Raw genomic sequence first — 24,294 nt, 5'->3', positions numbered from 1 at the left:
GAGTGCTTGAGCAATAGCACGGCCCAACCAGCGAAATAATGCTGAATTTGCGTTTTAGTTTAGCCTGTTTGCTCTTATTTCTACTTTGACATAACTAAAACCTTTTGTTAATAATAACAGGGCCATCCATATGCTCCTAGCTGGGTAGCACTTGGGGCCTGAAAGTTTGTATGAATATAATCTGCTTTTGCGCAACTGGCTATGTGAAGAATTTCTTTTTCTACAATTGGATCAATGACCGTGAAATGAAATGCTGCCAGTTGATTTGTACCCCGTAGGTTGGTAAAACATTTGGTCTGGTAATCCAGTAATCTGGTTTGGTGCTGCAGATTAATGTGTTGATGGCTTCAGAATTGTAAACAGCCAACTTCTGTCTCCTTGACATTATTGAAAATCCCTATTTCGTTCTTTGCGTGTGTGTCAGGGGTGTGCATTGTGTTTGATGGATAGAACAGAATGTATATTAAGAAAAGATGAGGCCTAGATTTTGCTATGGAATGAATGTCCAAATTCACACGGATCTATAGCACATTGAATCTAAATAAAATATGCCTATTGCCATCTGAGCATCAAGGGACTTGTATCTACCCTTCTATATAAATAATCAGAACTAGATCATAGGTGCTAGGCAGGTATGACTCCAGTTTCATCACTTAACGTTGATGTTGCTTGTACTGTAAGTACTCGGCAAAAGTGGTGGCGTTTTCTAATTATTTGGGATTGATCCATCATAATGTATAGTGAAGTTAGTAAATTGAAAGTAAAACTCTCCTGCCAAAGTGCCACTTAATTGAATACACTCCATCATGGTCTTTGTCAATGGAGTCCGGCCTTCATTACAAATACACGACAATTGAATAGAGAATGAACAGAATGGTGTCAAAAGCAAGGGGATAGGGGATTACTATGTATATATGAAATATGTAAATATTAAATAAAAGGATGTGTTTTGTCCAAACATCTGCATTTCTTAATCCTGGTGATTTTACTTTTTATTCTGTAAAATGTTAACAGTTTTGCTATGTGGCAAGGTGAATAATATCTCATAGTTCTTATGTCCCAAGACGGTACCATATAGTCTTCTGAAGCCTGTGAACGGAGTGTACTTGGTGTATATGTCAAGCTTGACCTTGTATGTAACACACATGGTATTACCAAGCCTGTCCTTGCTTGCAGTCGACAGCATATTGCCGAAGTACTTAATTACTATTCGGACATCTGTGATGTTTTTGTTTTCTATTCATAAAGAACTTAATCGAACCTTTTGATGTTCTTGCTGCTATTCTGCATACAATATAACTGTTCTAATCATACTTTCTCCCACTTTTGGTAATGTGCCCTGGCTCTGTATCTGGTTGTCGCTTTGTTATCCCCTAAACCTGTCTATTGCGTTAGACACCATTTTCATATTTGCAGTCTGTGTCTTTGTTCTTTGAATGAAAAACGGACGCAGGGTTAGGTAACTTTTAGTGTTTCCATTCCTGGCTTCATTTATCGACTACACCTTCGTTCAGTTAGTATTCCCCAAAGATCTTCTATGGTCTCTGTGCTCGGTTTACACTTCCTCTCCTGGTAACCTAATTTACTCTTGCGTTTCACGCCATCTCTATGTTGGCTATATTCACATTGTACCCTTTATTAATGTTATAGCTTGTGTAACCAGCTGCTATTGCACGGTTTCTGGACATCATTCAACTACCTAAATAAATCTTAAATCATCTGTATTCCATATTGTGTATATACTGTGTACTTCAGTACTATTGTATCTACATGAGGGCTGTATTTGTCTTTGGCTCAGGACAGCATCACCGCCACCCTCCCATTCACAGCACAGTTCTTACAGCTGTGTGCCGGGGTCTGATGTCATATCCCAGCACTCCGCATTTAATGATGCATGACGCCGCTGGGTGCAAATGGAATATGCATGCGATGCTGACACAGCACAGTCCTCCATAGTGTGAGTGGACGTTTGGGAGATCAGTGCTTTCTCTTCTAACCGGCCCTGTAAAGCACTGATGCTGCCTCCCACCTGCGGGACCTGTTGGCCTAGGTCAAACATCTGACCTTCTGCCAGTGCCTATCCATTTCCTTCCGCCGTCCCCTAGGATGACATTTGGGATCCTGGAATTGTTATAATTATTGCAGAATCCATATTGACAAGGAGTCCAAAGTTACAGCTAGCACTCGTATACGAATCAATGTAGTTGCCAGATACTGTTTGTGTAGGGCCACAACTTTGAAGCTACAACCCAGAATGATATACCATGAGCATAGAAAGTACACGAAGCACCAGCGCCCCCACTTTATTGTATACATACACTGGTACGAACGTTTGGGATTAAATAGCCCCTTCATGTATGATGGGATTTGCGAGTCTGGTGAGCCTGGAAAAGGTGTGCTTTTGGGGTATGTACATAGTAAATATTGTGCATCTAGTGCACCTTGTTGGGTGTATTTGTTCTGTTTTGAGCTCTGAAGAAAAGGAAACGAGTTATTTAATGTAAATGCGTTTCACGCCAGTCCTGTTTCTGTATTAAGCACACATTGGAATCCTTTTTGCATTGACTCCAGTGCCTTTTATTGAATGCAAATAGATGGCGTAGTGATTAGACTCCTGTCGCGGCTGCACATGCTCGGTAGCATTTATTCTACTCCATGGAAAAGCAACTCGCATGCATGTGAGTTAACGCTCGTTTTGCTTGCATCCACGCAGTTCGCTTCTGGTAATGCTGCTGACGTGTCGGGGGAGTAGGCTTTCTTCTTCTACTTTGTGGTTTCGGTACACAGTTAGATGAAACGTCTCACTTTCTAACTGTAGTAAGTAAAGAATGCCTTCGTCGGTTTGCATGCAGTGAAATGCATTGCTGTCTGTGGAAAATGAATTCCAGCATACTCCAGCCCGTTATGTTCAATTCACACCATCGGTTCACCCATTTCTGAGTCTTCTAGTGCTTTGGAAATGCTTTATATTTACCGTTTATAATCCATATTATTAAAAACTGAATGGAGTTTAAAATATAAGCTTTTATGCTATAGCTGTTTAGTAAAATGATTGAATAAACTTGTTTTACTCCTTTTTTTTTTTTTTTTTTTTTTTTTTGTGCTTCTCCTAGGTTTTCGCAGGTTAAGTAAAGCCAACTCTCTTCTACATACGACATAATACATTCAGTTTAAATGGCGTATAGACCTCGCCTGAAGTTTGTTCTGCAGGCTTTTTCCCACTGCAATTATTTTGAGTTTCTCATAATGCTATGACCTTGTCGTGGAAGTGGGTCTCCATAGACTGTTTGCCAGGTTGCCATGGCGTCACCATGGATAAAATTATCTGAATTGGTAGTCATTCATATGGTCTGCGCTCGTGTCAGTGGATTGCCTACGAAGGAGATCCAGCTGCATATTTAAAGAGAGATGACATAAAGCTAATGCATGTGACGTACCCCTGCTCTTTACCTTTAACACCGTCTCAGGTGTATATAATGCAGATAAATGCTTTACATTTCATCGTCACTGGAAACTCTGGACTATGGTGGCATCATAGTGTTATATAATGTACAATGCATACAATGCACGGTATACATCCAGCAAAAGTAGGCCATGGTGGGTATGATGATCCCATAACTGGTGAAATGTTACCTTCTGTAAATATATTTTGCACACTGCTCCTTAAGTTTGGGTTAGGTGCGATATATGACAATATAGTATGACAGGATGTCATGTCAAGGGTGTTTTGTTTTTTTGTTTTTTTTTTGGTTTTTATAATGATATGGGCTAAATTCTTGCTAAAATACACTGTGGTCTTATGTTGCTGTGTGAAATCTCACTGTGTGAAATAATAATAATAATAATAATAATAGTTGTATGTGATCTGTGTCCCTTCTGAAATGTACCAGTAATATTGGTGCCCATGCAGTGAAGTATTCCTTTGCCTATATTGGAATTTGTTGCCATGGTTACTGGATGACATGTTTAGAGAGGATAACCCATAAAAGTTTAAACTCTACATCGTGTGGCCAAAAATGCTACATTTGCCAGAGAGAGCCTAGAGAATTGTTCTTGCACAATGAGGAAACTTCATCTCGGTAATAAAAAGCACAGGCATACAAGTCTCACCTGTTATAAGTGAAGGCAGTGAGAGGGACCATCCGTGCTCGTAAAACTTCACCTTTTATTATTGAATTCTTTCTTTTTTTTTTTTATTGCCTTTTTACATACTGTGGTCTTTGCAGCTCAATACCAAAATAACAGTAAACCCATGTAATGGGGCACAGATTCTATTATATTGGGCAGGTCATAGTCGCTGTTGGTTCGGACTGTGTCTGTAAACGCATGGCTAGAGGAGATGAGCACGAGCATAAGCAAGAATAAGAATTCCCTTATTTATAAAACAATGATGCTGATACCATTTTAATTACATTAAATTACATGTCACAAGGAGAGTCTGCTGATTGTAAAGCGGCATATAAGATTGTTTATAAATGTTTAGTATTTTAAGGCAAAAAGTACATTTTTTACGATCTTGTATGTATGTAAATACAATGATGAGTGTAATGAGCTGTGGGTAAGTGATAACGTAAAATGTTTTGGAACCAGTTTGTGTTAAATGACTGCTGGACTTTCTCTGACTCCTAGGTTATTTCAGACGCTGATGTTAGACCGCGTGCATTTCAATCACAGAAGATGCCACTTAATGCTTTCCAACGGCGCCTTTTTTTTTTAGCAAACAGATGCCGTTTGTGTTCCACTGATATATATTGGGGTTAGGGTCTAACCAGGTCCCCTAATAATATTTTCATGCAATATAGATTGTAACTCCTTAAACGTAGGCATTGATTGCATGACATACTCCATACTGGCGGAGACCCCTAGTGGTTATTGGGAGTGGATAAACTGGATTGAAGAAACTGATGGCTTTGAGCTCCGCTCCTGTGGTCTGCAGCGCTCTGGTGTGCATCAGACAGAATCAATGCTTTTCGTTATAAATAAATCCACTTGTTTCCTGCTGAAGACATCACTGGCGGCACTCCTCTTATGGTACTATTTATTTATAATATAAACAAAAATGTATGCCAAACAATATTCCAACCGAATATAGAGGCGCTTATCGTGATAATTCATTAGAATAATTTAATCCATAGCATGATTCTCATAACAAATGCATCCCCTGGGTATCAAACAATCAAAAGAATACATAATGATGATTTTTAATCGCTGGGTACATTTCTGATTTACCCAGATTATTTTGATGAACGTTTGATAACTGATCTCTGGTTGCATTTTGCTTACCAATTTACTATATTGTGACTTTTTTGGCAATTTTCTGGGTTTTTTGGCACTGTGGTCCCCCCCCCCCCCCACCATCCCCAAGTGTTTTTTTGTTTTTCTTTAATTGGTTTGATACCAGGGGGAGGCATTTGTTTTGTTATGAGAATCAGGCTTTGAAATTATATTAATGAACTATCACTAATTTGGTTGGAATACTAAGGCCTATAACATTGCTTTAATTATTTGGATTCCTACTTTTGATTTTTGTTTAGAATAATAAACAATAGTACCACGAGTGGAGTGCGGCCGGTGACGCATTATATTGTTACATTTCGTTTGAACGGCCATAAAGTAAGACTGTACTGACCCACACACTAATATACCTTGTGTGTCTATGCATTGATTAAAGTCTGTTTATAATCCGCCACGGGGAATAAATCCACATCTGGGGGTTGGGGGGGGGGGATTCTGAATAAGCGCTACTGTGCAGCAAAGCAAAAGTGTCCAGGTGTTTAGCACACAAAAGTAGATAAACTTGCCATTTACATATAAAGCTCTGTTAAGCTGATCTACATGTGGTCATGTGAGTAGATAAAATAGATTTGTGATACTTGGTATAACTTTAAGCTTAGTCACACATTTCTCCTGTGCACTTCCATGCCCTACAATGTATCTGGAGTAGGTAAAGATATTTTATATGTCCAGTGAAATGGACGTTATGGACATTGTTTATTTGATCTACTCTGCAGCAGAATAGTAAATGTTGTGCCGATTGGCTGTGCATGTTAATCTCATTTGTTATAGATGAAAGCTGGCACTGGAACACTGATTAGAAGGTCTTAATGTCAGTTCTGATTGTGTCATTAGCGATATATCTGTGCGGTCTGATACCGCAAACTGCTCGGAGGTACACTCTTGGAGATCAGTATGAAATAGCACAAAAAGTCAAGAGTCCGACTTGAAAATCCAGGAGCCAGATGTTAAAGCCGTTGGACATTGTAAAGTGTGTGATTTTAGAGATGTTTGTACTACCCTGTCCCTCCATCTTTCAGCATCTACAAAGCGTCACTACGGTATTGGGCCCCTCATATGCTACTTACGAAGGAAAAAGATGTTTCTTTTAGGTGTGTTCACTAAAGGGAAGTTTGTCAGGAGAGTTGGGGGTTCAACTACTTCACTATTCATCTTGAGGGGCCAAACCCAGTGAACTTCTGCTACAGGAGGATCTTCATACGACCTGTATAAAGCATAGTTAATTCATTGAGTTTTTTTCCAGGGTCTCCAACAATTAATGTATGCGTTATGCAGGACCAACTCAGCATTTCTTACTTGAGAAACGTTTCCAGTGTGAGCCCTTCAATGAACATATCAGTGAGGGTATTCTTGCAGACTTTCTTTTAGTGAACCCCATTTTGCCGAAATGACACAGCATATGATGCTCGGTAGCACCGATATGGCCCTCCTGGAAATTTCCTATAAAGCTTTGCATTTGCAGCTGGTATTCTTGTTGTTGCTAGAAGTATTCTTACAGAACAGTAAAACGTTGCTGGTCAGCTGCACAAGACTGTACTTTTGCCCAGATAACAAGTATAGTCTGGTTACCCCCAGAAATTCAAATGAAGGGCAGCACAATATATAACACACACACTATCTGCATCTTGTTGTGTATGCCAAGTTATGTGTGTTATTGCAGTGGATGCTGTTTGATATTGTAGAGAAGTTACGCTTTATTATGGGTAACAAACAAGACAACAGTTGGTCCCCGACTAACCCAAGTGAAGTGAAGGCATTATCTATCCTGTGTGTTTGTGTCCAATGACTTAAAGTGGATATTTGTCAGGGATGATCAAGTGATTTTAGTGCAGATTGCTTTCTCTTTAACACGGTACGCTTTGATGGATGAAGATAAAGACGAGCGTAACCTTGGTTTCTCCCCTATGAACAAGTAATGAAGAGAGTGAATGTGTGATTGTCTATTATCTCTACTCATTACATTCTCCCCACAAACACTGTGCAGTTTATGGCTGTTGGATAATAAGCTATATCAGACTTTTGTGTGTGTGGTGGGGGGCATTTGAAGAACCACCATCTAGCCTATACTTTCCAGCTTTACTTATCTATATAGACTTTATAAGACTGGTGACGTTGATTGGACAGTTCAAAGCAGTCCTGCCTCTTGGTTTGTGTGGAGGATATGATCTTTGTATTAGGTGTTGGCACTTTTCTGGTTGCGCGTGTTTATTTCTGTTGGGCACAGATGCTATGTTTGTTTCGCAGCTCTGTCACTGTAACGCTGCCCTTTGGTAGTTGTTGAGAATTGATTATTCATGCCTAGAAACAACATTGCGCTTTGTTGATCCATTGGTGGGGTTTAATTAACAGGAGGGTGAGTGAGCTTCGGGAGAAAATTGGATTTCACATCGCCTGGTTGTAATGCAACGCTTTGCGCATGCTTTATTACTTTGAGGTAAGCTTGTAGCGTTGGTCGAACGGCTAGCATCTGACTCTGACCCGTATGATGGCAAGTCTTCCAAGGAGCGCAGTGGGTGTACAGCAGAGATTGCAGCATTCTGCGCTGCAGCAACTTCAGCAACAACTGCAACAGGCATCATACATGCAAAGATCTTTCAGCTCTTCTACCTTACCATCCTCTTCCAAGAACAGAGGCAAATTCACCAACCTCAGGGACAGTGTCAAAAAGAGTCCTACCCGAAGCACCGCCAAATTCAAAGCTACTAGTGGCTGGTGGTCTGACGGCTCTTGGTCAAATTGTTCGTTTGTAAAGGTATGGCTTCGTTGTCTAGGGCAAAGATCTCAACAGACAGACTGCATCTAATGAGCATCAGCCGCCCCGTCTCATAGAATAACAGTCGTATTCTGTATAACGCTACAGGGCTTGGCGCTGCTCGGGGGCTGCTGCCTTATACATTTTGTTTTAGTACACAAGTCTATGAGCCTAAATCGCCTGAATGCTCTTAAATTCTATCAAATGTTTTGCTATTTTGTTCCAGCTTTTTTACTTCATATTCTTGTTGGTACACAATTAACATTATTGTCGTTGTTGTTGTTGTTGTTGTTGTTGTTGTTGTTGTTGTTGTTGTTGTTGTTGTTGTTGTTATTATTATTATTATTATTATTATTATTATTATTATTATTTACAGAATGACAAGTTATGCTAATGGAAACTATTGTTTCTGTTAATTCTCATTTAACCTCTGAAACTAAACCTCACACGGCACGTACCATAAACTGAGAAACTTTGGTGGTATTATGTAGTGTTACTCATTGCTCCAAAAAGTATTAAGTAAGTAGAATTACTATAATTAGTTTGGTTCGAAGGTTATCCTTAGGGGGGAAACTCCTGCCAATTGTATTAAAAGTATCAGCTTAACATTAAGTTTGTAAGATATATTGCTTTCTTTTATTAAAACTTATATGTTCTTGCTTAATGCTTTCAGACAACAGTGTATTAGCTACTTGTATGTATTATAGCTGTTATGTCAGCCCAGTCTACTAGACAAACACCCTGACCCCTCTTCATACCGCCTATAGGAAACAATAGAATGGCTTTAAATCATCCAGCCTTACAGACTTCATTACAATTGTCATAAAGAATCTAAAAAGGGGAAGTCATCCAACATATCGCATAACAGACAACAATGGCAAACACATTAAGTGTTGTCTTGTAAAACACATTAAGGGTACTCGTCTATATGGCCTCTTAAAACGTTCATTGCCAAACAGCAAAATTAAAGCGACACCGACCGACTGATTGTTCCAAGTACATGCTGGAAACTGAGTTCTCACAACTAAAGTCTGATGTAAACCTAAGTGATTTGTTTTATGGTATTTATTTTTTTTTTAAATGATTGTATTGTTTAATTGGCTTTAGCCTTAATACTGTCACCAACCACGCAAGTGCCATGATCAACGTAACGTATTTGGAATGGCATGATGCACTCTAGTTCTGTAAATGAAGTTAAATCAATAGTTTTGCTATTGAATTTTCAATATGGGTTTGCCACTTTATGGCTTATAGAGTTAACGCACACAGACATCCACAAGTTATAAAACCGAACTCGGCCATAGCCAAGGTTCTTGCTGGCGTATGGGTTTTAATGTCCAGCAATGTTTCTGTCATCTTGCTTTGCTTCATGATTTTGAATGTATTTCTTTTCTTTTTTAGCCCACTGAAGCTGGCTCTCCCTGTCCTCCCATTGTCCCTGTGATCCCTGTCATACCAGTCCCTGCCGAGAGCAATGTCATCCCACCCTCCGCTCCACAGGTCTTTTAGTTTGTTTTTTTTATTATTTTGATGTGCCTGTTTGTTTTCCATAATCCATCCGGTGTATATTATTGTACTAACCATTCTAACCTGAACAATCTAGAGAATGGCTTTGTGATTGCTGTGCCAAAGGCAGCAGATCAACACAGGCTTTTCTTCGGTCCACAAAATGAATCTGTCGCCTTTATTACCGTATTTGCTTGATTATAAGACGACCCTGATTATAAGACGACCCCCAAATCTGAAAATTAATTTAGGAAAAAAAGCCTGAATATAAGACGACCCTAGAGGAAAAAAGTTTTACCAGTAAATGTTAAATCATGTGAACTATTTTTTTTTAATAAAAGCTGATTGAGAAAAATATTTTGATTTTATTTCCTTCTATTTTCTAACCTGCCCCAGAAATGCCTTATACCCCCTATATGCCACTGTGCCCCATGATATGCCTTTTAACCCTATATGCCACTTTGCCCCATTATATGCCTTTTGACCCCCTATGTGCCACTCTGCCTCCAGAAATGCCTTATACCCCTATATGTCACTCTGGCATTAAGGGGGTTAAAAGGCATATTATGGGGCAGAGTGGCATATAGGGAGGTTTAAGGCATTTAAGGAGGCAGAGTGGCATTAAGGGGGTTAAAGGGCATTTCATAGAACACTCTGCCGACTGTCAGAGAGAATGGACAGCCGGGGAAGGTCTGCGCGATGGACACAGACAACCCCCGCTGCTAGCTACACCTCCTTCCTGCTGCAGCAGAAGTTGTCTACGCGAATCGCGCAGACATCTACACGCTGCCCCAGCTACACACCGGGGACTCAGAAGTACCGGTAAGTGTGTGTGGGGGGGAGACAGGAGGATCCAGGTCCCCTGCAGCTGCGGGGGATCTGGATCTTAGTCGTCTCATAGTCAGACCTATTTGAGGTCTGATTATAAGACGACCCCGATTATAAGACGAGGGGTATTTTTCAGAGCATTTGCTCTGGGGAAAAAAACCTTGTCTTATAATCGAGCAAATACGGTAATTTAACATTATTTTATTAGCCTTCTATTTGGTATGACTCTTACAGTCTGTCCCAAGAAATGGTTGGCCATATTAGTGTAGACTAACTGTAACGTTAACGTTGGTCTGCAGCACAGCTCAGTAACTGGCTTCCATGTTTTCCCAGGTTCCGATCTTGTGCAATAGCTGACATCTGTCCTGTTACTGTTGCTACTCTGTCTATTCACAGAATTAGGAATCGGTGCTGTCCTGACTCCGTCTGTTACCTTTTGCCCTCTCGTTTTCTTCAGTCTGCTCAATCCTTCTTCCCTTTGACCTGTTTAGTCCTCTCTGTCCCTTAAGCTTCGGACTCAGCGGGCTTCTGTCATATTATTGTGTATATTGGTGGTCTACTAACGTTTAATCGCATGAGTCTTATTTGGAAGCATGTGATTTCTTTTGCCGGTTCTGTGACATTTATTTTCTGACCCGTGTGTTGCGCAGTAAATGAAGGGACGGGAAACGTTTCATCTGCAGTCAGGCGTGGCGAGCAGGCCAGGATCTTTGGATATCCCAGCTAGAGTTGCATTGATTTCATTACTTCTGTCCAAGTAGGGCTGTTTGCAGCCTTCATTGCCTGGGTTTCGACAGCCCTGACGTGCTTTATGAAGAGCCAAGCGGAATGGCCCTATATAACGAATCATTTGTGCAGTCGTGGAAGTTTTTAGTTCACCTGTTTATTGAATAAATGCATTTGTTACGATGGGAGTTCATTGGTATAGACTGATCATCCCTTTGATAAGGTTATTTAAGATATATAAGATTTGTTTTGGTAACAAATGCCAAATTGAAACATTTGATGCAGAATCGTTGACAAGCTTGACGCTTTCCTGCTGATGGAACACTGCTCCTTTCCGTTAGTTTTGAGGCGTCTATGTACCTCCCGGGAAGGTTACGTTTGTGTCCGATACCCTCATGTAGTACACAATGTTCTCAAAAGCCTTTTCTGTAACAACTAAAATATCTTCTACCTCCTGTCACTTTTATTAGTAAGCACTGCTCACATCATCTGTTGCTGAATGGTGTCTAAAATGTTACTGTTGGATTTTACCGAGTTTTGAGCCTTTTGTCGGTCTTCTAAATTAGGCGTAGATATAGAGTCTATAAATGTATAGATAGGGAAATAAACATGCTAGAACACTATGAATAGCAAGAACGGTTTGTGGATACATTCCAGACAGGAAATGTGAACTCAAATATGATGATTTCCCATATTTTACGTGTAACAGTATGGTGGGGTTTCCTGCTGGCTCGAACCCTGCCGTTGGAACCTGTACTGATAGGTGGTGGGTAGAGCTGTGTGTTAAACGTGAATCTTGCGTTATGCTTTGAAAGATGCCTTGCTGTAGGATGAATCAATAGTTATGTCATAAAGTTACGTACTTAAATTCTTGTTTATTTTCAAGGCAAATCCCCCACCGGTGATTGTGAACACAGATAGCCTGGACACGCCACCCTATGTAAGTGCCATATTCAATTTGTTGTGTTTTGTATTGTGTGTGTATGTGTGTAATTCACACTGCCAAGCCAAGACACCACTTCCTATTACCGCTAAATTTATGATGCACATAAATGGCTTAATTTAACACTTAAACAACTTTACATTGACTTATTTAGCTAAATAACTGTGACAGGTAAGTTTTGGGAACGATCTGCTTTAGGTGCTGGAATAACATTACCCGCAGCAGATAATACTGATTTGTTTCTAAGTTCCTTGTTTTTGTAGCAATGCCTTGGGAATTTTGGGCAATCTGTAATTTGTGCATCTTCGCTGAAAGTATCTCTGTATTCAAATAGTGATTATGTACAAACACAACTGATAACAACCTAGCCTGGAAGAGAAACGTAATTAGCTGATGGGGTATTGCTTGGCGATGCTAATGGCACATTATCCCTTTCCGCTGCTGTTTATTTCTTTATCAACAAAAGCGGCTAAAGCTGTGCATTAAAATTTCAGCGTTTGTGAAGTTTAATATCTCTTGGACCTTTTCCCAGTGGATTCATTGAAAATTTGTATGCAGTATCGCATCTCATGTGTTGCATCCATTGACTAGGATGAATTATCTTGTGCGTTTTGTTTCTAAGTTCAGTGTACGGACCCTTTAGGACCAAGATCATCCTAGCAATTCAAGCTTAACCATTTTAACAGTTTATATGGTTGGCAGGCTGGGCTCCGAAATGTATGTATCCCAGAAGTTTGAATGTATGGTTAGACCATAGAGAACACAGGAGGCCTGATGCTGGGTTTCGACTCTTCTTACTAAGGGATTATAGGAGACTTGACCATTTTCACTTAATACCATCGGTGGAGGCAGAAGTAGTGTCTGGAAATTATGAAACGCTAACATTGGTTAACAATGAACCATTGAACCAAAAACCATGTATGGAAAATTGTGTTTGGATTTGGTTATGGTTTGATTTCAGATGCGACCGTCCCATGATGAATTTGATCAAAATCCTTTTTTTTTTTTTTTTTTTTCTCCGTTTCAAGCAGCGTATTATCTCTACACTACACTGCTTCTGCGCAAACTAAAATATATTCCCGATGGTACATTGCGAAGTGTGTGTAACATGAGAGAAGTGTTTATCTCTGCGTGGGGTCGCTCGCTTGAAACGATTGCCAATACAAAACCCACTAAAATCGTGCATGGATCTGTCAAGCTTCTATTTTACTAATTAACAAGTTCGGGGTTCTCTATTTCCTCCGATAATGTCATGTAAGCGAAATGCTTTCAGTTCTTTCGAAACAACAATAGTTAGTCTGTAATACAGAATTGACCCGCAAGCTCTTATGCGTTCCACGGGTGCGATTCATTGCAGACTGTTCTTAAGGTGCCGGATGAACTAATACACAACTTTAAACACAACATTTTTGCAGCCTCTCGAAAATATTTTTTAATACAGCATATTATAATAGAGCCTTGTAATGAGACTAATGAAGCTGCGGACCATCTCTTGGCTCGTACCCCAAACTGAAAACGGACTTCCTAAAACCACTTCTACGAACAGCTTTGTTGTTTAATTGGTTTGATTGAGCAATAAATAAGTAAAACAAATTGATATAATCTCACTCATCGGGGATACCTTGGCAGTCTTGCTGTATGGAATCTGGTTGTAACCTCTATTAGTTTTGTGTTTAGCGCGCCATCTGTTGCGATTGCAGATAATACTTCAGACGCCACTTGAACGATATATAAAACAACAAAAAAAAAAGCGTTTCGGTTATTTAATGTATATGTTCATGAATTTGCACTCGAGTGCTGTTAATGTGCTCTTTGTTTATTATGAAAAAAGGTTTTGTAGTTTCAAACATCAATCCATTATTAAAGCGTGTTTTTCCATTTTAATTTTAGGTGAATGGAACAGATGCAGATTATGAATACGAGGAAATTACACTTGAAAGGGTAATATAGCAGCAAAATGCCACAAGTTATGTTAGAGCTCTAAGTGAACAGCCCTTCCAGCTAAATGTGCCACGAGTCTTCAAACATTGCATGAACCTCTTCGCATCTAGTGATTGCTTTGGTGCTCTGTGTGATAAGTCACAGAGCATTGTTGTTCGCAGACCAGCTTTATATTGTTAGTCCTGAAAAATAGGAGGGCCTGTTTGTGTAATTATTCACATATCACCCGTAGGCACTGGGGTCAAGAAAGCAATGTGAGTATATGTATATATGTACATAAATGCACACACTCTATATATTGATTTATATACCATACATTTCCCCACTCTCAGGGTACATCAGGACTCGGGTTTAGCATTGCAGGCGGTACGGACAACCCACACATTGGCGATGACACAAGCATATTCATCACAAAAATCATTTCTGGAGGAGCTGCTGCTCAAGATGGAAGATTACGGTAGGTTCGCCAGATCTAGTCAAATCTGAAACCAGTAAAACATGTCCTCGTATGTTCTGCAAAGCTGTGTATCTGCTTGACCGTGAACAAGCAGAAGACATAGAAACCAAATTAATTTCTGTGTCTTGCATACTGCGAGAAACATTGTTAAAGGAAATGCCATTGTAAAATGTTCTGGCTTGTATTTACTATAGAGCGTTAGGGGAGATGTATGTAAAAGTATTTGGGATTCACATCAATACAGTTAAGCTTCCAATTAGTTCCGTATTTGCTCGAATATAAGGCAAGGTTTTTTCCAGAACAGATGCTCTGAAAAATACCCCTTATATTCGATGTCGTCTTATAATCTGACCTCAAATAGAGGGCAGACTATAAGACTGAGATCCGAGTCCCCCGCAGCGCTGCAGAGGACCCGGATCCTCCTTTCCGGCAGGCAGGGCTTTTTTGACGGAGCACCGGCGTGACATGACCTTCTGGCTCCTAGTCATAGAAGCCCTGCCGGAAGTGCCGGGTATCAGCAGAGGTGTCTATGTGCATCGTGCAGACATTCACCGGCTGCCCCCATTAGACACCAGGGAGTCTGAAGCACGGGGGACATGTCTCGGGATGCATTGGTAAATCGGGAGGGGGGCCAAGGTGGCATATCTGGGGGCATAAGGCATATCTGAGGGGGGCAGAGTGGCATGGGGGGTATAAGGCATATCTGGGGGGCAGAGTGCGAAATAAAAACGAGGCATTTTTCTCAATCAATTCTTACTAAATATGAAAAAAATAGTTTACATTAATATTTACCTGTAAAACTTTTTTTCTTATAGGGTAGTCTTTTATATTTAGGCTTTTTCTTTTTTTTCTAAATATTTACATTTTGGGGGGGTCGTCTTATAATCGAGCAAATATGGTATTTGTATTCTGCTGCTTAGGAAGGGAATCCTAGACACGATATCTGTGTCTATCTGAAATGTAAAGTTCTCTTTCTCTGCCTTCGGATAAATACCCTCAATTCTTTTCTCAGGGTTAATGACTGTATATTACGGGTGAACGATGTGGACGTACACGATGTAACGCACAGTAAGGCTGTCGAAGCATTAAAAGAGGCTGGATCCATTGTCCGACTATATGTCAGAAGGAGAAAGCCAATCACAGAGAAAATAATGGAGCTTAAGCTTGTAAAAGGCCCTAAAGGTGAGTAAAATTACTACTAAGTCACATTGCATATTTGTTTGCAGCAATACATACAGGGCTATGTGTCCATAAGTGTTACAGTACTGATACTACGGAAGTATTTGTTTTCTAAGCTGCTGGTTTAATATGGTGAAACCCAGCTCTTTTAAAGTACAAATATTTAGAAACTTGACACTGGCCTCTTTAAGCTTGTTTGGAGTGGTTCTGTGATAGGATCCGTCGTTCGTAATGTTAACCTCTACATCTGGATTGTGGGCATCCATCCTTTTTTACCTTCCTGAAACCGTTACCTAGCAACTAAAAGAAAAGCGCATTGCAGAAGAAGACGATCCAGGATAGATGAAAGGGCTTGCCAGTGACAGTTTTAGGTGGGCGATCGTTGAACGGCTCACATAACAGGCTATCTTTGTGATCCCTGGAAAGCCAACATGCAAACATCTAAATATTAATTTTCATTTTTTTTTGGAATTGGTTTATTTTGCAATGAACAAATAAACGTGTTGGTTCCAATTATATACAGTTTTCTGTAGTATTCCATTTCTGGTGGTGCTACACTATCCTTTGAATTCTTACTATTAAATGGACACTCCAGCCATTGAATGCAAGACCCCTGGTGTGCCCGCGCGGAAAGCTCTCTGATTGGCTTTAGTGGTTGCGGGCCCCTCCATTAAGTTAAGGCGGTAGTTCCCGCATTACACACACAACGTGTGGCACTGAGCTGTAAAGTATAAGATATGTAAACATTTATTTTTTTTGCTGGTTTTTGTATAGTGAGTTTGCATCTAGCCTTAAGAGGGTTATTTTTTCTCTTTTCAAGCAGGTCTTGGATTTAGCATAGCTGGTGGCGTAGGAAATCAGCACATTCCTGGAGACAACAGTATTTATGTAACTAAAATCATTGAAGGCGGTGCAGCTCACAAAGATGGAAAACTTCAAATCGGGGACAAGCTTCTGGCGGTACGTAGTCTATTGCTTTGCTACACAATTCCTACGCTTCGTGTACTCCACGGAGAAGAAAGTAGCTCATGGGAAAAAGAGTTGAGCCAGTATTGCTGAATTAATTGGGTAAATGTACGCACTCGTATACTGTCATTTAGCCAGAGGCGTATCTACTGAAAATAGCGCCTATGGCAAGCACTGAAATTGCGCCCCTGTCCAAATATCTAAAACCCATTTACTAGCCCCTGCTGCCCATATATATATATATATATATGTATATATATATATGTGTGTGTCCCTGCTGCCGATAGCAGGTATAGATCAACACACAAACCCAGATCAATTGAAATTCACTTGTGATCTCAGCACTGAAGGTATATATCAAATAAACAGAATCAGACATACAAATCCTGTATTTGCAGGTATACAATAATAATATATGAAACGTACCATCGCAGGTAAAGATCAAATAAATACATGGAAACAGCATTGCAGGTATTAATCAACTGAATAAGACATATTAACCCTGTATTTACAGGTACACATAAATAATGTATGGAAACATAGCATAGCAAATATGGATCTACAGAATAACACAAACCCAGCTTTGCAGGTAAAGATCAATTGGAATTCACATAAAAACACGGCATTAAAGGTATATTTAAAACCCCCTAAATTACAGGCATATATCACGGGTTGCACACCCCAAAGCCAGCCCTGGCGTCCACACTGCCCACATAGAACCTGACCAGCACCCAGATAACACACATTAGATTTGCAATCTTTGTCCCCAAATAGCCCAGCACAAGTCAACTTTGTCCCCAAACAGTCCGGCCTGTGCCATCTTTGTCCCATATATACCCTGCCTGTGCCATCTTGGTCCCCAAGGCTCAAACCTCCTGCTAGTGCCATCTTTGCCCTTCCACAATTATACATCTATGATACACAAACACTTTTACAGTCACTCACTAATTCACACTTTAATTCAGACAACTCATCCACACATTAACTCATGCTCTCCCAACATTCACTCAATGCATCCACACATTAATGCACACTCTTTACTTATATCTACCCCCTCTCCCTCCCTTATCACTTTCTATTTCTTATCCCCCCCCACCCACTATATCCCCCCCCCCCCCGTAGTTCTCTCACCTTGAAGTCCAGCGATGGGAGCACGATGCTGCTGTCATCCTGCACCGCTCGCTGGTGCCTGCTGCTTCACTGCTGAGTGCCGTAATATGACGTCATATTTTGGCGCCCAGCAGTGAAGCAGCGAGCGGCTTTTAAACGCTGTCTTCTTTTTTTTGATGCGGGGGAGAACGAGTGACGCCAAGGGGTTGCTAGGCGCCCCTCTCTCTCCTCCGCATCAAAAAAAAAGACAGCGTTTAAAAGCCGCTCGCTGGTGTCTGCTGCTTCACTGCTGGGCGCCGAAATATGATGTCATATTACGGCGCTCAGCATGAAATGCCGGCACCGGGACCTGGACGGAGGTAGAGGCCTTGTGGAGGAGAATGAGGGGCGCCGCATCAAAAAAAAAAAAAAAAAGACGGCGTTTGAAAGCCGCTCACTGGCACCCCTTCAAATGGCGCCTACGGCACAAGCCATAGGTGCCATACCCTAGATACGCCTCTGTATTTAGCAGATTTCATGTTCATTAGACCTGTAGACCTAACTTAGGTTTCAATTTTTGAGTAAAAATAAAATAAGAAACTAAACCGTTACTAGGGGACTCAGTCTATACACTAAAATATTTCCAGTGGTCTTTGTCTGCTTCAAACTATTGTGCACTAAAGTTAGAAGATATGATACTACTGTGCTTAATTATTTTAGTCCCTTGTTAAGATTAATTAACTTTATATTAATATTAATAATATTATATTAGTATTCTCTAACCTTTCAGTGTAGTTATCAGTGTGGGTCACCGTTATGTGAACACCGGCATGAATGGCCCATTCGTAATGTTCTGTTAATGTAATTTAAAAAATAACATTAAAGCTACAGTGAAGTAAGCAGGTACAGTATACCTTTCCCTTCCACCTGCTTTCATGTGTATTACAGGGCATTGTGATTAAAATATTGTGCATGGTTATCCCTCTTTAGAAGATTTTTTGATTAGCCTGTGAGACTGAGTAATCCTGTTATAGTACTTCACACACATGGCATGAAGCACATGTACTTAATATGCAAGTTCCAAGTTTTAAGTTTAATTTGAACAAAGTATAAAAATAAGAAGGAACGTGTAATAGAACCTGGGGATATTTAAAACAAAAGCCTTTTCTATGTCTATACACTCTTTCTTGCGTGCCAGGCAGTAATCGAATGCATTGCTAAAAAGATCTCATTTGCCCTTTAGGTGAACTCTGTGTGTTTGGAAGATGTTAGTCATGAAGAAGCCGTGACCGCTTTAAAAAATACGTCAGACTTTGTTTATCTGAAAGTAGCAAAACCTACCACCATGTTCATGAATGACAGCTATGCACCTCCAGATATCACAAACTGTAAGTTTAAAACGTTTCTGGCACAATGTGTATTCATCTAATAATCAGTGCGTTTGTGTTTAAAACACTATGTGTATGTCTGATTTGTTGCAGCATATTCTCAGCAAGTGGATAACCATATCAGTCCTTCTGGATATCTAGGGCACCAGTTACCTCCCTCTCCCGGTAGATATTCCCCTGTCCCTAAAGCAATGCATGGAGAAGACGATTTAACACGGTATGGAACTATTTTTCACAGACTGTAGTCTGTCTGCATCTCTTCCTTAAACCAACACTAATGATAGCTTCTGGTATTGTTGTGTAATTGTGACGGAGACCTACATTGGGACAGATGGTGCAGTTGGGGGTGTATAGAGGTCTGCGCTGGCAGCTGCCCCTTTGCTTATTGTGGAATTTGAGCTGCTCGAAAAGCTGGTAAGAAGGGAAGTTTCTGACCCCCAACCCCCCCCCCCCCCCAGCTTGCCCATTTACACCATGGAGGTCTGTTCCTAGTCAGTGCAGACTTCACCCAGCATACTCAGTCCCTTCTAGGGATATATTTTATACCTTACGTTTGCCTAGCCTGTGTCTTGAGAACTCGTGCTAGGAAGCAATATATGGAGATATGGAGCAGTGATGGGAACGGGACCTCATTCAGCCACATCACTTTATGTGTAAAGAAAGAAATTCAACATAATCTTTTGACAGACATTCCAGGATTCCGTGAACACGATGTTTCAGTATATCTGTAATACATTTAAAGCGTTCTTTTTTTCCTTTTTGCCTTTTTTTGTATAACCATGCAGCGCAACCCCCCCCCCTTTGATGTGAGCATAGTATCTAATTTCCAAATACCTCTATTTTTAGGGAACCAAGAAAGATTGTATTGCACAGAGGAACAACCGGGTTAGGGTTTAATATCGTTGGAGGTGAAGACGGCGAAGGAATTTTCATTTCGTTCATCCTCGCCGGAGGTCCAGCTGATTTGAGTGGAGAGCTACAAAAAGGGGACCGCATTATATCAGTATGTTTTAGACAGATTAAGTATATTCTGTAAAATCCTGATGGTTTAAATTACAATCATTGATAACTCTGGACAAACTTTAAAAAAAAAACTTGGCAACTAGGCATATATTTATTAATCGCCTTTCTAACTAGCATCTGGGCTGACTTTCCAGCCTGCAATAAGGCAACTTGTTTCATAGTAGTATTATATTATTTAGTTTATATGAGATTGAGCTGCCATGTATATGGTTAATAATAAAGGTGTATTCTTTGTAATCATAATGTTTGGTTAGGAACCATTATTGTATTCATCCTTCAGTCGTTATTGTAATAATACTATATTCATGGGAAACTGCTGCATTAAGTAGCCTACATGCCTGGATTGATAGAGAGTGAAGAATTGTGCTGATTGATTTTTAAAGCCGGAAAGCATGGTGATATAAGGGACTAAAACTGGATTAGCCATAGCCCAAGGCCAGCAGATAGCAAGCATGTCACTCGCTAATACACAGCAGATCAATCTGACAGGAGGAGGGTAATGCAAGTAAGCAAACTATGCTATTTCTGCTTCAGCTCACAAATTCTGTCTGAAAATTAAATAAGTAACATGAAGGGCCGTACAAATCATCTACTTTAGCATGACAGTTTTGTATGCCGGTTTGCTGTGCATATTATACTGGCACTTCCAGGGCTTTCCAGATATAGAATCCCGTACTAACCTTGCCCGCCTAGTTTTTACCTTTCTTACATCTTGCATGCGTTCCTGATTTATAGATTGCAGCACACGCTAATTTGATTCATACTGAATTATAGATTGTGAATTTCCCTGGGAAGAAATGACATATGACTAAAATCTAAAAAAAAAAAAAGTTAATTTGTTTCATGATAATCATTTTTCAGGTAAATGGTGTTGACCTTCGAGGTGCCACTCATGAGCAGGCAGCAACTGCCTTAAAGAACGCCGGCCAGTCAGTTACTATTATCGCACAATACCGTCCAGAAGGTAAGCTTAAGAACCGACGATGGAAATAGGTCCCAGAGAAGGAATAACATAAGCATTCACAGCCTCAGAGGTTTCTTCAGAAGTATAGCTGGTTTTGTAGAATTTTAATTCTGAAGAGGTTTAGAAAGCTTTGCATTTCATTCACTGAATATTTTAGTCCACTTAACTTGCACCTATATTACCGACACTGCCTTTGTTATTTGTAACATTCACCAAGTCCCAGCTTACAAGGAACCCACAAACTGTATCATACATGCTTTACATGAAGTTGTGTTTTGTCACCATATGAGGGACATTCGAATGTCCCTCCTATTTTCCCCATTTAGCAAGGTTTTACAGTGCAGATATAATAGGTCTTATCGAACAGCAAGGTGCTGAAATCTAATTAAAAAAAAAAAAAAACTCTGCCACCTACAAATAATCCTTTAACCCCTTCGCGACCTTTGCCGGTTCAGGACCGTCATAACAAGAAGGTCACTAAATGACCTTTGACGGTCCTGAACCGTCAAAAAATTAAATAAGCTTAGAAAGTGATCAAGGATCACTTTCTTCGCTTAAACGGCCTTGCTGCAATGCCTCGATGTCGAGGCATTCAGCAAGGCCGAGATCGGCATCGGGGGCCATGTCTGGCCCCTCCCCGGGGCGTCAACAGCCGCCATACATTGTATGGCGGCGGACGCCCGTTTTAAAAGCGTTTAGGAGGCGATCAACGATCGCCTCCTAAACTTAAATGGTGTCGCTGGAATGCCTCGATCAGGAGGCATCCAGCGACACCAAACACTTACCTCTGGGTGGGCTGTGACCGCTCCGGAGAGCGGTCACAGCCGCCGCTGCCGGTGATCTTCGCCATCAAGCAAGATGGCGGCGGCCCGGGAAATAAAACAATAAAGACGAAAAAGTTCGCTAGAGGGTCTCCAGACCCTCTAGAGAACTGGCTCCACTTGCTGGTTGAATACAGGTACTGCATTCAACCATGCAAGTCAATGGAGCCCAGCTTTCTAATCACTATGTGATTAGTAAAATATTCAAAAAAAAATAAAAATAAATAAAAAATGGAAAAAAAAATTAAAAAAAAATGTGCTAACATTTAAAAATAATTATGCAGTGATGTCACTAGATGAACCATCCAGTACCAGCAAAATGTGTAAAAAAAAATATAAAAAAAGTATTAAAAAAATAAAATAAAATTAAAAAATAAAGTTTATTATTTTGAGCAAGTGCTAAAATTTCTCAAAAATCTCAACAAAGAGTTAAAATAAAAGCACTTCAAATACCCAAGGGGTGTCTAATATATAAAAAAAATGGCTGATGGGGTAAATTGGAGTGGCCTAGCTCAAAGATAGGGCATAGGTACAGACTGACCAAAATGGAGGAAAAAAGCGCACTTCCCAAATGTGGCATTTTAAATCTGAAACAACCCGACAAACCCATGCATGTCGGGTATCACTGCACTCAGGAGATGTTCCTGAACACACATTGGGGTGTTGTTTGACAGTGGCATATACCAGGACCTGTATATCTATAACTAAAGTACAATTTGTGTGAAAAAAAATTACTATTACAAAGTGTAGTTCTATAATTGGTGCATGGAAAGGGTTAAAATAACAGCATTTGGAATACCCTGGGGTGTCTAGTTTTCAAAAATATATGGTTTGAATGGGTTAAATTGAGTTAACCGGCTTCAAAGATATTCCAAAGAGGAGAGGGAGGCACAATGACCAAATGACCACCTGAATTACGCATGCCCCAAAAGTAGCCTTTTACCAGCCAAACAATCTGACAAACCCATGCATGTGGGGTATCGCTGTACTCAGGAGATGTTGCTGAACACATATTGGGGTGTTGTTTGACAGTGACATATACCAGCACCTGTATATCTATAACTAAAGTACAATTTGTGTGGAAAAAAAAATAAAAAAAATTACTATTACAAAGTTTGACAAAGTGTAGTTGTATAATTGGTGCATGGAAAGGGTTAAAATAACAGCATTTGGAATACCCTGGGGTGTCTAGTTTTCAAAAATATATGGTTTGAATGGGTTAAATTGAGTTAACCGGCTTCAAAGATGTTCCAAAGAGGAGATGGAGGCAGACTGACCAGATTTGTTAAAAAAGATTTGGAAATCATAAAACGCTGCTTGTACTTATTGCCCTATAACTTACAAAAAACAGCAAAAAAACATAAAAACATTGGGTATTTCTAAACTCAGGACAAGTAGTAGAATCTATTTAGCTAGTTTTTTACTTGCTTTTTTAGGTGAGTAAAAGATTTTTCAAATAAAAGTCATAAAATGTGTTGTTTTTTTCAATTTTTCACCATGTTTTTTTAATTTTTTTTATAGTAAATAAGATGATACGATCAAAATAATGGTATCTGAAGAAAGCCCATCTTGTCCTGAAAAAAACAATATATAACTTATGTGGGTACACTAAATGGGTGAGGAGAAAATTACAGCTGAACACAAGCACCACAAAAGTATTAAAACAGCCTCGGTCCCACAGGGTACAAAATGAAAAATGAGCCCGGTCCTTAAGGGGTTAAGTATATACATATTGCTATTACACCATAGCAACAGTGATTAATGCACATGCTTCTGTGTGACTGTTTCAATTTTAGATATTCTGAATCCAGTATTAACCCGTGGGTAAAAATAATACCATTTATTACAATATACTTGAGGCTTATGTCTGCCCCAGATTTGTTAAAGCATTCATTAAATGTTGTTTTCAGATTTTATGGTAACATAGCGATTTCTGGTTCTGCACTTGCAATATTTTAGCAAGTGGTGAGGATACCAGATTTCATGGCAGAGGGAGAATGCCAGTGAACAGTGATGCTACAGTTACATTTGACAATGAACAAGTCTAATTAGTTGTGTGTGTGTGTGTGTGTATATATGTGTATGTATATATATATATATATATATATATATATATATATATATATATATATATATATATATATATATATATATATATATATTAGTATCTCACAAAAGTGAGTACACCCCTCACATGTTTGTAAATATTTTATTATATCTTCATGTGACAACACTGAAGAAATCACACTCTGCTACAATCTAAAGTAGTGAGTGCACAGCCTGTATAACAGTGTAAAATTGCTGTCCCCTCAAAATAACTCAACACACAGCCATTAATGTCTAAACCCTGGCAACAAAAGTGAGTACACCCCTAAGTGGAAATGTCCAAATTGGCCATATCTAACAGGGCAGAAAT

The 24,294-nt window shown here is 39.8% G+C and overlaps 1 protein-coding gene across 19 annotated transcripts in view; it reads left to right on the top strand.

Moving 5' to 3' along the window:
* The window catches only part of DLG1 (discs large MAGUK scaffold protein 1), a 72,452-nt gene that overhangs the window by 31,064 nt on the left and 17,094 nt on the right, over positions 1-24,294 (top strand). For 7 of the 19 annotated variants that reach the window (XM_089498493.1, XM_089498500.1, XM_089498496.1 and 4 more), the window contains 9 exons: positions 11,994-12,047; positions 13,941-13,991; positions 14,324-14,448; positions 15,461-15,630; positions 16,451-16,587; positions 18,926-19,070; positions 19,164-19,287; positions 19,917-20,073; positions 20,955-21,057. In XM_089498493.1, the coding sequence (XP_089354619.1) occupies positions 15,600-15,630; positions 16,451-16,587; positions 18,926-19,070; positions 19,164-19,287; positions 19,917-20,073; positions 20,955-21,057 (697 nt within the window). In that variant the 5' untranslated portion in view covers positions 11,994-12,047; positions 13,941-13,991; positions 14,324-14,448; positions 15,461-15,599. Of the gene's footprint in view, positions 1-9,448; positions 9,548-11,993; positions 12,048-13,940; positions 13,992-14,323; positions 14,449-15,460; positions 15,631-16,447; positions 16,588-18,925; positions 19,071-19,163; positions 19,288-19,916; positions 20,074-20,954; positions 21,058-24,294 lie in introns of all 19 variants that reach the window. The other 12 variants (XM_089498492.1, XM_089498491.1, XM_089498489.1 and 9 more) reach the window with 4 other exon arrangements.

The sequence above is a fragment of the Sceloporus occidentalis genome, unplaced genomic scaffold (genome assembly GCF_023333645.1).
Source record: "Sceloporus occidentalis isolate IW3139 unplaced genomic scaffold, rSceOcc1.0.p SCAF_121, whole genome shotgun sequence".
NCBI classification, from domain to species: Eukaryota; Metazoa; Chordata; class Lepidosauria; order Squamata; family Phrynosomatidae; genus Sceloporus; species Sceloporus occidentalis.
Note: the sequence above shows the minus strand (reverse complement) of the source record. Positions and strands in the feature narration are given on the sequence as shown.